The sequence below is a fragment of the Balaenoptera physalus genome (genome assembly GCF_965194825.1).
Source record: "Balaenoptera physalus genome assembly, chromosome: 12".
NCBI classification, from domain to species: domain Eukaryota; kingdom Metazoa; phylum Chordata; class Mammalia; order Artiodactyla; family Balaenopteridae; genus Balaenoptera; species Balaenoptera physalus.
Window position 1 is genome coordinate 5,061,055 of NC_138897.1, and position 16,831 is coordinate 5,077,885.

General features: G+C 40.3%; 1 protein-coding gene across 9 annotated transcripts in view; it reads left to right on the forward strand.

Moving 5' to 3' along the window:
• FBXO15 (F-box protein 15) overlaps positions 1-16,831 on the forward strand; it is a 310,107-nt gene that overhangs the window by 132,903 nt on the left and 160,373 nt on the right. Inside the window, exon 10 of one of the 9 annotated variants that reach the window (XM_082415914.1) lies at positions 5,699-8,638. The exons of the other annotated variants lie outside the window; for them this stretch is intronic. Within the exon in view, the coding sequence (XP_082272040.1) occupies positions 5,699-5,824 (126 nt within the window). The 3' untranslated portion in view covers positions 5,825-8,638. Of the gene's footprint in view, positions 1-5,698; positions 8,639-16,831 lie in introns of those variants that run through there. 9 annotated transcript variants of the gene reach the window in all.

Consider the following 16,831-nt stretch of genomic DNA (forward strand, 5'->3'; position numbering starts at 1 on the left):
TTTTATTTTTACAAGAGATAAATCAACTGACACCAAGCATTGTAGATGGATGACCACAACAAAAGCAACAATGATTGCAATTACCAAACACGAACCACACTCATACTATGTCATAATATTGACATTCAGTCCAGTAATCCTCCACTGTAACAGCTCCTTTATTTGCAGTGAAAATTGATTTGTATATTTTTTGCCTCTGAGTCCTTGTGGGATTTTTTTTTTTAATTCAAAAACAGAAAGTCACAAAAATTATAATCATCCTCATCAGTTCACTCAGTCCCATGTAAAGAGTGTTCTTAAGGCGTGTATTCTCTGTGCATGTGACCAGGGCCAGTGTCACAGGGGACATCAACGCTGTGTTCCTTACTCAGAAAAATTAGTAGTAAGGGGTTAAGCCGAGCCATCCCCCAGCCACAGAGTTATTCTAATTATCATTGGCATCCATCTGTAAGGCTGATGGCCAGGGTTAATGTTTAGGGTTAGCGTTATTTTGTAGCTGGCGGTAGCTTTTTATGTCTGAGAAAAGAATTGGCTATTTGAAGTCAGGTTTGGCTTTGACCTTACCGGTACTACATTCATACCCACAACCAGCCCAGATAATTGTTTAATGGTGCTTCCTTTACACTTTGCAGTTGACTTCCATGCCATCACAAAGGAAATTTGAATTAACTTTTGTGTAGTCTATAATAAGTATATATAATTTCTGTTTTATAGCTTATATAACATTTAAGGGTGGATATGTCTCAGCTAACACTCTAAAACTAATTAGTCCTTGCTTAGGTAAAAAGCTAGGTATGAAAGTGTGGCATGTGCTTAACACTTTGTTCTATGTAAATAATTAATTTCTTCAGGCTTTCAAAAACTAGGTCTTTTTTTTCCCCCCAAATTGAGTTAATGTGCTTTTGGCCCCAACCCTCGGGGTTTGAGTGAGCTGGAAATCTGTGGAGGTAAATCTGCCAGTGTCGCCAGGTGGTAGTGACGGAGGGAAAAACTGGGCCCACAGGTTCCCTCTGATGGAACGGACGTTTCTTCTGTACCCCACGCCTTCCCAGCCCAGAGCACAGCATCTCTGTGACTTGGTGGCTCCTGTCAGCCACGGCTGCTCTGTTCCCAGGGCCAGGACATTCCTCGGTGGCAGGACCTCGCAGTTCTTGCAGGGGCAAGAGCTGGGTTGCAGTCATTCCCTTCTGGCCAGCTGGGCAAGAGGTATTTCCAATTAAAAAGGGGGAACCCAGGTTTGGTGTTTTTTCCTAAGTGCCTAAATAAGTAAGCCAGGCTGTTTATACGGAAACATTTTCATAAGAAAATGGTTTTACCCAGACTGTCTTATTCAGAGGTATCTATTTCAGCAGGCCAAGATAAACCTGAATTTGAGGTTTAGGATCTGAGTTTGTGTCTGCATCATATCACCTATTGTTGATTAGGAAACATTTGCCATTAAGGAAATGGGAGCAGGCAAGGAGATAGTGTTAAAATGTGTCTGATGAGATTACTTAATGGTTTCTCCAAAGTGGAAAAAGGTATTAAAAGAATGACAGTAAAAAAAATGGTAAGGAAGCTAGAAAGTAGCTGGATTTATTGCACGATATGCAATAGCCAGTATTATTTTGAACTAAATTCCGTGTGATACCTAATGTATACAGGTCTATGAAGATACTGTGGAATAAGCCCAGGAAGGATGGACAGTGTTCCAGCAGGTCCTTCTGTAAGTAAAAACAATCAGAGCACAGGCTTCAAATTGTCAAAGTGTGATGGGGAGCCTTTATTGAGTAAGAGTCAATAGACAGTTCAGAATCAGTCTTAGTGATTTATTCAATGCCACTTCTTGCCATCATTTTGAAATTGTTAAACTGGGCATAGTTCAGAAAGCAAACCTGATGCCTTTATGGGGGATGGAGCCACATTCGTGCTCTGGGTGGGATCACCTCTGCAGGAGAACATTACATTTTCTCTCAAAGGCAAAATGCTTGTAGGTTTTGCCTCTTTCCTTTGTATTTACTTTTGAAGCTGCACTTGTTCACCTACCAGTGTTTACGAAATCCTATATTTGGGATGCTTTTTCTATAATAAAATGTTATCATTTGTGGGGAAAAAAAAAAACACGAAAGCCAGATTGTGTAAAGACAAACTTCACTTTCAAAAATTAACATTGCTATTGTTTTCTGGGGATTATATTTTCATTTTGGAAGATGCAGTCTCCTTTTCAGCCATCTCAAATCCACACTACAAACTCAATGCTTTCGTATGCTCCCAGATTTTCAGTCTCCACTTACTCGTTTTGGCTTGAAGTTTTGAAAATTTGAAGCTTGAGACAAAATATCCAATACGCAAAAAAAAAAAAAAAAAAAAAATTAGATATATACCAAATATGCAAGCTAGGTAAGTTGGCATGTGTTTCATATCTAAATGTTTTCTACTGAAGATGTAGTTTCTCACATATGCATCAGAAAAATGATTTGAAGCTCTTCTATTATACAGTTTTTGTTGAATGAGCTTCTTATTTCCTTCCCCCAAAGACCAGTCCTTTAGAATTGTTATTCATTTTACAAACATTTATTTATTGAATACCAGCTGTAAGCCAAGCACTGTTTTAGGCATTTGAATACAGAGAGACACTTAATGCAGTCCTGCCTTTGAGAACAGAACAATGGAATAATTTCTGTGTTATCAAAGAAATAGTTTAGTCCAGATGCCTAGGAATAAAAGGAGATTAAAATACAAGATTAAATAATCTAATTATACCAAAGAGATTATCTGAGGAAAGAAACATTAAATTCTGAGAAATTATTTCATAATCTTATTTTGACCAAGATGATTGAAACTAAAGTGAAAGCAATATTTATTGCTCATCCTTGAATGTGTGCCCAGTTATAGAATACATTTAAAAACATTAAAAGTGTATACAAATATAGTAGAATCAAGGCCAAAACTTTTCATTAAAACCATGAGCTAAGACTTTGAACACGGTTATGGGCTTCTCTGTGTGTTTGTGTTTGTATATTTGCTGGAGATGTGTACAAGCTTCAATAAAGCTGAATTTAAGATTTAGGCTTTTATCCAGGAAATGTATTACAAAGACTCTGGAGGAAAAGCAAATTGATAATTTAATGAAAAACTTGGAAGATCCAGTGACGGCTAAGCCTAAGCTATGTGCTGCCAGAGTTTTTCTAAATTCTTCAGAGCTTACTTTAGCTTCAGGTGTTTAAAAGTCAACACTGTTTTGATTTAAAGGTTTAAACAGCTTAGAGTTTTCTAACAGAGATTTAAAGAATTTGAGGAAGGCAAGGTGAGTTAATCCTAGATGTGAATTCAGTTGAAGCACCTGATTCATTTTTTTTTTTAAAAAAATCATAAAAGTTTGCAGAAGTTGGAAGGCGTTCTATTCATGTGATCTACCTTTGATGTTTAAATTAATCTTCAAATGGTTTTTGGAGATCAAAGACAAAGGTTGATGGCCGATTTACCTCGGCACCTCTGCTGAATAGAATCGGAACGTGCACACGGCCATTGTGGTCCCGTACCAGCTCCCTTACTCATTGTGCAAATCCACCGGGTTGTTTCTTCCTAAGTGTCCGTGCCGGGCAGTGACACCCCACACTGACCCTGGTTCCACGTGTTAGTGGAGGGGAGATGCAGAGCTCTGACGAACGAGATGGCACACAGCGAGACTGCAGATCTCAGCAGCGAAGAGGAAACACTCAAAGCCAGCCCTGATAAATTTCAGTTTCTCGGGGCATTTGGGATGGAGTCTGAAATACCCATTCTTGACATTTAGAGTTTAAACTCCAGCTGAGAAGGGGGCGGGGGGGGGTGCATCCTGGAGGCTCCGGTAGTGCGACGAATGGACAGAACTCTGGACAGAGAGGTTTGGAAAGCTGAGTCCGTCCCAGTGAAGACCCTTACAGGACAGCTGTAGAGGTGACAGTAGGGGGAAGGGAGGGGGGCTCTTAGAGATCATGGGTCCCCTCCCTGTTCCCTCCCAGCAGCCCCCGTGGGGAGTACCACTGGTCCCTGCCCCACCACTGCTGGTTGCAGGTTCTTGAGCAACTCACTGCCCTTTCCAGCCTCAGAATCCTCTGCTCTACAAGGAAAACAGTCCCATATGCCTGTCCAATGCATGGTGTTGCCATAGAGCAGAGTCACATTAAACCATTTCCAGTAAGTAGCATATTTTAATGACTATGATATATTTTTTGGCATATGTGTGTGTGTGTGTGTGTGTGTGTGTGAACGATCTTCCAGTCTCTTATACTTGCTTATTTTCAACCTTAATTCTCTGTTATATTTACTGTACATCTTCCCTTTTATTTCATTTTATTTTAAAAATAAGGATTGTGTATATTTCAGGTGTATAACATGCTGATTTGATATACATATACATAGTGAAGTGATTACTACAGCCAAGCAATTGGCATATCTCCTCATATTACCTTTTGAGTGTGTGGTGAGAGCACCTGCCATCTATTCTGTTAGCAAATTTCCAGTATTCAATCCGTATTATTAACTGTAACTATAGTCACCGTGCTGTACATTAGATCTCTAGACTTACCCTACATACCTGCAACTTCGTACCCTTTGACCAACGCCTCCCCATTTCCCCCACCTCCCGCCCCTGGTAATCACCTTTCTACTCTCTGCTTCTAAGTATTTGGCTAAGATGATGCAGTTTTTCCCTTTACGTTTCTGACTTATTTCAATTAACGTGATTCCTTCAAGTTTATACGTGTTGTGACGTAGGGGAGAATCTCCTTTTTAAAGTGGAATACTACTCCACTCTACGTATACACGCCACAATTTCTTTACCCGTTCATTTGTCAGTGGACTCGTAGATCATTTCCATGTCTTGGCAATTGTGAACAATGCTGCAATGGACATGGGAGTGCAGATATTTATTTCAGGTGCTAATTTCATTTCATTTGGGTATATCCCCCAAAGAGGGATTGATATTTCTGTTTTCAGTTTTTTTGTTTTTTTTTTTAAATTTATTTATTTATGGCTGTGTTGGGTCTTCGTTTCTGTGCGAGGGCTTTCTCTAGTTGCGGCAAGCGGGGGCCACTCTTCATCGCGGTGCGCGGGCCTCTCACTATCGCGGCCTCTCTTGTTGCGGAGCACAGGCTCCAGACGCGCAGGCTCAGTAATTGTGGCTCACGGGCCTAGTTGCTCCGCGGCATGTGGGATCTTCCCAGACCAGGGCTCGAACCCGTGTCCCCTGCATTAGCAGGCGGATTCTCAACCACTGCACCACCTGTTTTTAGTTTTTTGAGGAACTTCCACGCTGTCTTCCATAATGGTTGTACAATTTACAGATAAAATTTATACAGATCTTTCACCTCCTTGGTTAAATTTATTCCTAAGTATTTTATTCTTTTTCATACTCTTGTAAATAGTATTGTTTTCTTGATTTCCTTTACAGATAGATCACTGATGGTGTAAAGAAATGCAACTGGTTATTGTATGTTGATTTCGTATCCTGAAACTTTGCTGAATTTGTTTATTAGTTCTAACAGATTTTTTATGTGTATCCTCTTTCTTCTGACACTCATGTATTCACTAGAGGGAAAGTGAGTAGACAAAAGAATAATTATAACTAAATTAACCAAAGAAAATTCCTCTTTTTTTCCTCTGTTGCTTACTTCAAGCAAAACATTTCCTGAACTGAAATATTTAAGGCAACTATGACTTCACTTTCCTCTTGCAGTTCAAATCAGAAAGGCGGCACGGGGACTTCCCTGGTGGCACAGTGGTTGGGAATCCGCCTGCCAAAGCAGGGGACACGGGTTCGATCCCTGGTCCGGGAAGATCCCACATGCCGCGGAGCAACTAGGCGCGTGAGCCACAACTACTGAGCCTGTGCTCTAGAGCCCGCAAGCCACAACTACTGAGCCCATGTGCCACAACTACTGAAGCCTGCGTGCCTAGAGCCTGTTCTCTGCAACAAGAGAAGCCACCGCAACGAGAAGCCTGTGCACTGCAACGAAGAGTAGCCCCTGCTCGCCGCAACTAGAGAAAGCCCACGTGCAGCAATGAAGACCCAAGGCAGCCATAAATGAGTGAATGAATGAATGAATGAGTGAAAGGCAGCACGATTCGTTTCTCACAGTTTGCCAGACTTGGGAATGCTGCTCACCCTCACAGTATTCGGCCTTTCACCTTTCCAAGAGGGCAAAGTTAACCTATTTTACATGATTTTTGTAAGATGATAAGTAAGGTCTCCATTGCTTAGTTGAAAGCGACGAGCTTTCTGAGAGCCTGGTGGTGTGGCACTGTTGAGAACAACTGTGCAGGAGACCCCTTAGTGGGGAGTGGTGTTTCTGATGCTTTCGTTCTGATTTCCTCTCCTAACTTGGCTGGGCTCGCGCAGGCCTAAATGCTGCGGAAGGGAAGGGTGCCCCCGCGCTAAAGCGCTCCCTGGGTTTGTGTTGGGCAGTGATGAGAGCTGGGGTCCTGCTGCAATGGCAGTGAGCGTCACTGACCCGTGAGGAAGACCGCGTGCACAGGAAACAGACTGGGACTGAAGTCCGTGTAGGCTCAGTCATCAGCTGTGTTCTCCCAGGATCTCTGGAGAAAGTGTGTACAGGTACCCGGACTTTGGAGGCTGACAGGCAGGGGTCGTATTAAAATATTTAGCAACCAGTAAGGCAGGGGCATGGGCACAACCCGTCAGAAGGTAGAGATGGAGGCGGGGCCAAGTCGCTCGTTCTCGGTTGTGGGAAGTTGGCAGGGCCCCGGAAACGTGCCAGGCTGGCTGGGACAATGGGAACAGGGGCCGGAAGCACAGGATAAGAGAGGGCTTGGGAAGTGGCCACTTACCAAACAGTACAAAACTATTCCAGCATTTCAATACCTGGTACAGCTGTACAAAGATGGGCTGCCTGCCCTGCGGAAAGACGGGCTTTTGATCTTGGTCAAAGTAGTGGCCTTGAGCACACTGGCTTACCTCTGACTTTCAGTTCCTTCATCTGGGAAATAAGGGTGTTAGTAATACATACTTTGTGAAGTTGCCCTGAGGGTTAAATGAGATAATGCATGAAAAAGTGCTGAGCCTATAGTGCCTGGCCGGCAGAAAGTGTTCAGTAAACGGCGGCTGTGATATGCTTCTACGCTTTCTGCCTGTTGTGACTGATCTTTTAAAAGATTTTAAATGGAAACGGCTTGGTATAAAATAGCTTCCAGCCCTTCTCTGGAAGAGATTAGATGTTGCTGTTGAGATTTTATTTGTGCATAGATTTCTGCTTAAATTTTATGATAACCTTAAAAACATTGATAGGAGAAAAAGGAAGAATGATGCTTTAATTTGCTGTGTCATTACCACCATAACTAAATAGTAACGGGCTTAATCTGCGATTAAGTTTCTCAAATGTAGAGAAAGTCTTGACTATGCAACTTCAGAATAATTTCTTCACTCTTTTCAAGGTACTGGGGCCCTCTGAATTGCAGATGTTTCTAGAGGCTTTTTTGTTATCCTGCTATGGGAAAAGGTCATTGAAATGTATAAATGAAATGAACTTGGATGAGAACAAGTCTCATGTAAGGTTTATTTAATCTGAACAAAAAACCTTGGAACATATTCAGGACACGTGCATGGGTCAGAGAAATGTTATGAAATATTATGTGAATAGAATTATTTTGAATGCACAAAGGAGCTTACTAACTAAAAGAATATTTTCAAGCAAATAATTTTTTCCAGTTTTTTATTTCATAAGATTTCCCTTTCACATATTTATTTAAATTGCTGTAGGCACTGGGTGTGTTTGTGTGTACTGAAGCATATGTTCTTTTTTTATAAGCAGGTTTTTTGAAGTCTAATTCGCATACTGTATAATTTATCCACCTAAAATATACAATTCAATGGTTTCCACTATATTCACAGAGTTGTACAATCACCACAATCAATTTTTGAACATTTTCATCACCCCAAAGAGTGTTTTAATAGTCACGTGTTTGTGAATTTCCGAAATTTCTCTTATTCATTTCTAATTTCATTCCAGTGTGGTCAGAGAACATAGTTTGCATGATTTCAGCCCTTTGAGTTTGGGGGAGATTGTTTTGTGGCCTAGGATTGGGTTCATCCTAGATAAAGTTCCATGTGCTCTGGAGACAGGAGTGTGTTCGGGAATTGTTGGGTGCCGTGTTTTATAGACGTGTTACGTCTACTTGGTTTACAGCGCTTCAGTCTTCAATTTCCTTGTTGAGCTTCTACCTAGCTATTCTATCCACTGTTCCCTCTAATACTGGGGTGGTGAAGTCTCCAGTGACTATGGTTGGATCGTCTATTTCTCCCTTCGGTTCTGTCAGTCTTTGCTCCATGTATTTCGGGGGTCTCTGCCGGATTTCATAGCCCTGCACTAGGAGCTGTTGTGGGGGGAGCCCTGTGGTGCTGGCAGCGCTGGCCAGCAGTTGTTTCCATCGTGCTGAGTTGGGTTGTAGCTCAAATGCAGACTCTGGCTGTTTTACTGAGATTTAGTAGATTTTCTTGAATAGATGTCTTTTCTATTTTCTGTATGCCCTGAGGAAAATTTGCAGAGATTTTAAATGGTTGTTTTTTTAAAAAATAAATTTCACCGGTTATAATTGTTCTGTTGGGGAAAGGTATGTGGTCCTTCTTATGCAGCTATTCCAGAAATTTCCTCCCTGTGTGTTCTTTATTTTATTTATTTTTTGTTTTTTATTTTTATTTTTTATTGAAGTATAGCTGATTTACAATATTGTGTTAGTTTCGGGTGTACAACATAGTGATTCAGTTATATATATATTCTTCAGATTCTCTTCCCTTATAGGTTATTACAAAATATTGAGTATGGTTCTTTGTGCTATACAGTAAGTCCTTGTTAATTATCTATTTTATATATAGTAGTGTGTATATGTTAATCCTAACCTCCTAATTTATCCTTCCCCTCACCCCCCTTTTCCATTTGGTAACCATAAGTTTGTTTTCTGTCTGTGAGCCTCTTTCTGTTTTGGAAATAAGTTCATTTGTTTTGTTTGTTTGTTTGTTTGTTTTAGATTCCACATATAAGCGATGTCATATGATATTTCTCTTTCTCTGTCTGGCTTACTTCACTTAGTATGATAATCTCTAGGTCCATCCACGTTGCTGCAAATGGCATTATTTTCTTCTTTTATGGCTGAGTAATATTCCATTGTGTGTGTGTGTATATCTATATGTATATATACACACATACACACCACATCTTCTTTATCCATTCATCTGTCAATGGACATTTAGATTGTTTCCATGTCTTGGCTATCGTAAATAGTGCTGCAGTGAACAGTGGTGTGCATGTATCTTTTTGAATTATGGTTTTCTCCAGATATACGCCCAGGAGTGGGATTGCAGGATCATATGGTAGCTCTATTTTTAGTTTTTTAAGGAACCTCCATACTGTTCTCCATAGTGGCTGTACCAATTTACATTCCCACCAATAGTGTAGGAGGGTTCCTTTTTCTCCACACTCTCTCCAGCATTTATTGTTTGTGGACTTTTTGGTGATGGCCCTTCTGACCAGTGTAAGGTGATACCTCATTGTAGGTTTGATTTACATTTCTCTAATAATTAACAATGTTGAGCATCTTTTCATGTGCCTTTTGGCCATTGAATGTATCTTAAAAGTCTAGTTTAGACATTTTAAAATTCTGGATTAGACATTTCTTTTTAGTTACTTAAGGATGAAAATCCTTTGATTTCTTTTTCTCTTTCCTTTTCTTTTCTTCTCTTCCTTTCCCTTCCCTTCTTGGATGTTCCTTTGAGATATCTCCAAAAGTATATGTCAAGTAGGGGTGCATTTGGGTTTAAATTCTCTCATTATTAATGCATTGTCTTTGTCTGCAAAGTACCAAAATATAGGGAGGTCAGACAAGACTAGCTATTATTACTTAATGAGTTTCTAAGGATTACGGAATCCTCACAAAGGCCAGTTATTGTTTTTACAAGTAAAAGAGTTTATGTTCAGCCAGCAAATATATTTTAATACTGAGGCTCTTTTTCTCAGAGAATTTGAGGAAAAAAAGGTCCCTTGATTTACACTTGTATAAACTTCAGTATCAAGGTTTTATGAGTATAATTTTAAGCTTATTATTCATGCCATTCTACCTCATTTTGGACTTGTGTTTATGGTAAGGATAATTCTAAATTAAGCCTATAATGACTGCAACTATCTACCCTTAGGCCGTTTAATAAAAATAAAATCACTTGCTGTGTATCCTCTTCTTTCTCATCTCAACTGTTGGCTTTCCTAGGTGTCCCCACTTGTAATGCAAAGAAGCTCCCCAGCAGAATTCATCACCTACAACATGTCATTTGGTTTTCTCTGTTTAATACCTGTGTGTCGACAAATCCCAGACAGTTTATTAGGCTCTGAGGATGGTGTTGAGCTGAAGAGGCAAATAACAGATGATCCAGGGATTTGTGATGTGTGTGTCATAGAGTTTCTCAGAAATGCTACCTACCCCTAAAAGTGGGTTAAAGATTGAAATAAATCGTGGCATGCGTGAGGTAATGCGGTACATCATGGAAGGTCTTGCCGAACCATTTAATCTAATAGTGTGCTTCAGCTACCAAATACCCTGCAATTGAGCACAATAATTTGTGTTATAATAAATCTGAAATGAAAGAAGTTTTTTTTTTTTATTAAAAAAACTTAGGTACACAAAACCTCACCTTTCCAAACTCAATGCTTCTTGAAAGATCCATTATATTTAAAGATTTTTCAGAGCTTTCTTGGCTTTGCTTAAGGCACATGATATTTCCAAGGACCATGTGAGAACACTTAAAAGATGCAATGTGGTAGGAAGAAATGGATTTGGGATAGGGATTTTTACAGCAATAGAATGTGCTATAGCTGGAGAAATCCGCCTTATGATGGCATCCAAGTATCATAGCAATGAATATGTTTTTACTGCAGTCACACCCCAAATTCCTACTTTAACTTTAAGCCAGATTCATTGGAGTTTTCTGCCTGTAGACCACTGACAGAGTCTGAAAAGCAATGAAATTATGATTATGTTAGAAAGGAAACCTATACTTGGTGGACAGAAAGGTCCATTCTTTCAATAAATATAAATACCTAGTGGCCAGGTACAATGGAAGGGGCTGTGAAGACAGCAGTGAACAAGGTATAATTTTTACTTTCAAGGAGTTTGACAGTCTAGTGGGGGAGATTGACCATTAAAGGAGCAATTACACCCTGTGTATAATAAATGCTACCCTATGTTTAAGCACGGAACATATAAGAGGGACAGACTTCCTGGGGGAAGTGACTTCTGAGCTGATAAGTCAGCCAAGAACATGTGGCAGGGAGCTGGAGAAAGGGTTATTCAAACAGAGGCAATCCCGTACACAGACACCTATAGTATGGTTCTATCCGGGAAGTGATGTACGCTTACCACGGCACACAGAATAAGGGGCTTAGGACGAGACCGCCAGTGGCACAAGCTCCTGCATGCTGGCTATTGTGCTACATGATTGTGCCTTGGGATTGCAGCAGATTAGGGTGGGGGTGGGCGTGTTAACAGGGTCTGGCACCCCCCAGAGCAGCCACCTGGGTTTCCTAATGCTCTTCTCTCTCCTAGAGATTGCAGTCTGTTGCTTCTTTTTTTTTTTTTAATTTATTTATATATTCTTGGCTGTGTTGGGTCTTCGTCGCTGTGTGCGGGCTTTCTCTAGTTGCGGCGAGTGGGGGCTGCTCTTCGTTGTGGTGCGCGGGCTTCTCGTTGCAGTGGCTTCTCTTGTTGTGGAGCACAGGCTCTAGGCGCACGAGCTTCAGTAGTTGTGGCTCGTGGGCTCAGTAGTTGTGGCGCACGGGCCTAGTCGCTCCGCGGCATGTGGGATCTTCCCGGACCAGGGCTCGAACCAGTGTCCCCTGCCTTGGCAGGAGGATTCTTAACCACTGCGCCACCAGGGAAGCCCCAGTCTATTGCTTCCTTATACAAACACCTAACATTAAGAAGGCCCTGTATCCTGATGAATAAGAAGAGAGCACCCCTTTGCCTTAAAGACCTTATTTTGACGGAGGAAAAGGGCTTTGATTTTTTTTTTTCTTCCTGGCTTTCTTTCATCTGTTGTTCACAATTGTGATTCCTATACTTTCCGTAATTTATTAGAATTTTCTGTGCATTCCTTATTTGGATAATCACCTTTGTTGTTTAAATAAAGGGCAGGAGCCTCCCACAAAGACCCACGACCTGACTCTAAACGTGGACAGAGCCCTGAGAAAGCTGGGCACTGACCAAGGGAACAAGGAAGAATTTCTGGCAGCGACTCCTGGGCTTGAAAATTAGCCCCCCAACTTGTCAACTGAGAACTCCTTGTGGACCAGGAGTAGGTCCTTTATTGTGGACCAACACTTACTTGTTCCTGAGAGGCCTCAGAAAGAATTCTCCGTGGCTTTGCTGGTGAAGATGTGGGCTGGCCAAGACAGTAGGCTTGAAGGGAAGGCTGGGTGGAGCTGTCCATGGTGCTCACCCCATTGACTGCCTGGTCAGCTCTTTCTTCTTGGGCTTTGGTACTCAACCAGCTGCCAGCTCGCCTTCACTGTTGATCAGGACCCCCATCACGCTGGTCAAGCCACTGATGTTTCTCGTTAAATTATAATCTTGACCTCCTCAGCTCCTTACTTGGCTGACCGCATTTTCTCCTACTTGGACTCTATTGCTGCATTATAAGTTCAGGAAGCCACAGTGTTCTGCTGGAGCTTCCACTGAATGCCCTTAGATTGCTTTTCTAGTCAAAAGAGAACCCTGTTCAGCTGAGAACAATGAACATGTTCTCAGTTTTTTTTTCACATTTAAGTGAACATATGAGAAAAGCTTTCTGGCCATTTGATTGCTTGGGGCTGAAAGGCAGCTGTCCTCATCATCATAATAATGGAAGCTGAGACAGGTCACTTTTGCAAACTGTTGTCTTCTGGACCTGAATGTTTGATTCAAAGTCATAAAATCTAATTTTCAGCCAGTATGTCTAGCATTTTATTCCATAGATGGGCAGGAAAGGTGTCAGCTCAAACCTTAAAAAATGTGAGGAATCTCAAATTGATTAAATTTTCACTTATTCTTCATGACAAATGACTTCTCTTTCAATTCCAGACGAAATTCAAAGGATGTTAGCCAGTTCCAGGTAAAGGTTGTCTCTTCTAGCTCATAAAAAACACGTAGACATTGTGGATGGAATTAAAGGGTGAAATGAGGTCTTTTAGCAAAAACAAGCACTTTGACAATATTCCTGATTTTTCTGCCTTCTTACACATAGATAACTTAGAAGTGTTGTGCTAGCAATTATTAGCCAAGTTTTAACCTTTCAGGAAATTAAGTGACTTTGTAGGTCTAAATTAGAAACCACCTGCAGTATAAAAATTACTGAATAAAATATGCTACCAAATTGAGGCATGACAGAAAATAGCTCTGCCATATTCAGAGATTTAAAATGTTTTGAAAAAAAATGTTTTCTTGGAACCTAAACAAATGTGAAATAATGCAAAGTCTACAGAATTTTGGTTTTGTTTTTCAAACATTTCCTCCTGATTGCTCTGGGCAAATCATAAAGTGTTCTTCTTTACCTTTACCCTCTCTTTTTAAATATTCTCCTTTTAGTTCAACATTTACATACTACATTTCTGGGACTTCTTGTGTTTTTGCTCTAAGTTCCCTATCTGTCTCTGACTGTGGAGTACACAGTATTTGTACAAGCATGTACCTTGTGGATTCTGGGAAGATAGAAGTTTGAATATATCTCTAATGCCCTTCTTTCTCAACTACTCACTACTGATGACCTTTTCCAAGTCAAATAGGAGCTGGAGCTATCAAAAGTGGTGGCCCACCAGATGTGAGGGAGGCTCAGGCTCTGCCAGGGACCAGGCATCCCCATTTTGGTATTACCAAACCAAACTTGGGTCCTCTCGCTTGCCTCACAGAAAAGCCAATCTACTGACACCAGGGTAGTGATGAAGGAAAGTACAGTGTTTATTGCATGATGCCAAGCAGGAAGAATGGGCAGCTTGCACTCAAAAGACCCAAACTCCCAGATAACTTTCAGGGAATGGTTTTTAAAGGCAACATTTGGGGTAAGGGTTGCAGCTCATGAACTTTCTTCTGATTGGTTGGTGGTGAGGTAACAGTGTGATGTTTCGAGAATCTTAATCATCAACCTTCTGGTCCCAGCCAGTCTGTGTGCTTGTGTTCAGCATATAGTCACCATTGCCCACCAGGGTGGGGGCCTTAGTTTCCACAGAACAACTCAAAGATCTGTGTCAGATGGTTATGTGTATTTCCTGAAGAGGAACTAGGACTCTGTTTTATTGCTGGACTATTGTCTAAGGTATCATTACTTTTACTGTTTGACTGCTTTCCCTTTGTTCCTGAATTCCCTCACTTCACTTCCCTAATTAGCTTGAGTCTCCTCCTGAGAACTCAGGGAAGGCCTAGGAGAATAAAGCCTTTTTTTTTTTTTTTTTTACAAAAAGGAAATGGGGGGCACAGAGGGACTTTTCTACCCAGAAGTTTCCATGGGGTCCTGTTAGGTTTCTATTGCCCTTTTCTTTGATACTCCTCAATATTAAGGGTAACAGGGGTGGGACAAGAAAGGAAATTAAAGTTTTAGACAGAGAGATTAATCATAAACTCAGCAGGGAAACTTGGTTTTAGTGGGACTCAGTTTTACTGGGTCTGGAGATTTAAAAAAAAGGAGATCACTGGAATGGGGATTTGATGGATCACGGAAAACTTTGGCTTTTGAAGCCCTGTGAATTTCCCAGAAGATGGCTAGAGCTTTCCCATGTGCTAGAATCTCTAGAGAGATTGCTGAGTGTGTGGACTAAATCTCTTTATTGATCCTTCTCTAGGATGGCGCCTGCTAAGGATGCCAGGCAGGAGAGAGTCTTCCTCTTAGTACCTCAGACAAGGACTACAGCTTACCTGCTGGAACACTTCCAGCTGACAGGAAAAGACAGGGATTTCTGCGCACGTGCACACGGGCGTGCGCGCGCACACACACACACACACACACACACACACACACACACACACAATTACAGGAGAGATTGCTCTGGTCTGAAGCTTCTCAGCAGTGTTATCTGAACCCCAGCAAGTGGGTAAAAACAAACAAAATGACAAACAGGGAAAAAAGGGATAGATGACAAATGAAATTACAAAAATAATTAGAACATATAAGGAGATTTATGATAGCACAAAGACTTTGAGAGCTAAAACACGATTATTAAAGAAAAACTGTTGAGAATGGAATTAGTGCGGGAAGATTAAGAGAAAGAGATATCTCAAAACTCAGAACAAAAATTACAGAGAGAGATGAAAAGGACAGATCTTGGAAATGTAACACGCAAGTAACATCAGTTGTGAAAGGACCTTCTGGAGGAAATGCAATAATTAAGCAAATAAAGCAGAATATTTCCCTGAGCTGAAGTAGGACTTTAGTCTGCAGAGTGAAATGTGTTACTGAGGTTCAGCCAAGACTGATAAAAAGGACACGCCTGGACATATTCTGGTTAAATTTTTGATTCCCAAGGATAAAGACAAAATATTCATATTTTAAGACAGAATGAACGGGTTACTTACAAGGGAAAAAAGAAAGTTGAGAAACTGCTCATCTGCAGCTCTGGAAGCTTATCAGATAAAATGTAAAAATTTCCAAGAAAAAGCTCCTGTTCCAAGAAGCCTATACGCAACAAAGATATCACCTGCCAGGGTGAAAGAAATTTACAAATATTCAGGATTCAGAGATTGTATCATCCACAAACCCCATCTGTAGACAATACTCAAAAATAGACTCTAACTGTACAATAAATGAATCACTACAGAGACTTGCATGTGGGAGAGGATTAAAAGGAGAAGGAATAGCAGAAGTGAGCAAAAAATCCTGCAGTGGTCATATCCAGTTAGTTAAACTAAACGGATTACAGAGGGTGACTGGGTCCTGATGTGTTAAATAAGGATTCTGAAATAGAAGAAACAATCTGATTTTTAAAATCTAATGACAGTTGAGAAGGAAAAGCATCAAAAGTATTAAATTGTATCATTAAAGTCTAGGCGTTATTGTTGGGAGTGATGGGGTAGGAATGAGAAAGAGTATTTGAAAGTTCTCATTTAGGAAAAGACGAAGTAAAACCATTCCAAAGATTTTACCCAATACAACAGTAGGGGAAAGAACAGAAGAAGATGGGAGAGTAGAATGTTAGGTGCAGAGAAATGTTTGATGGCTGTTTTTTGTCTAATACAAAATAAGTGTGTGTTTGATAATGAGTTGTATGAGAGGTTACTAGTAGGAAAGTGGCAAAAGACAGGAAAACTTTAAAAATTAATGATAGGTAATTAGGACATGAGTATTTGCATGATCAAACCAGTGACAGAAGAAAAAGAAAAAGAGAAAACCAGAAAGTAAAAGAAATGTAAGATGGAAGGAATAAAGCCAAAATTAGAAGTAAAAGAATGGGAAAATAATTCTAGGAAAAAATTGGAAACAGAAAGAAAGCAAGAGTGACAATATTAATATTAGACAAGGTGCAATTTAAAGATAAAAGGACTAAGCATAGCAAAGAGGGACATTTTACAATGATAAAATACTCATTAATTAAAAAGAAATTCCTGAACTTATACACACTCATCAGTATAATAATTAAATAATAAACAAAACCTTTCTGAAATGCAACAAAAACTTGATTAAATAGTGGAAGATTTTAATGTGCTTCTTTCAGAATCAGGTTTAGTAAGTAAAAAATAAATAAGGACAGAGGTACTGAATAAAATAAGAAACAAATTTGAATGTGTAATTTAAATCTTTGGATTAAGAATACACATTTTTTTTCTTCCTTATATCTGGGGAAGCATT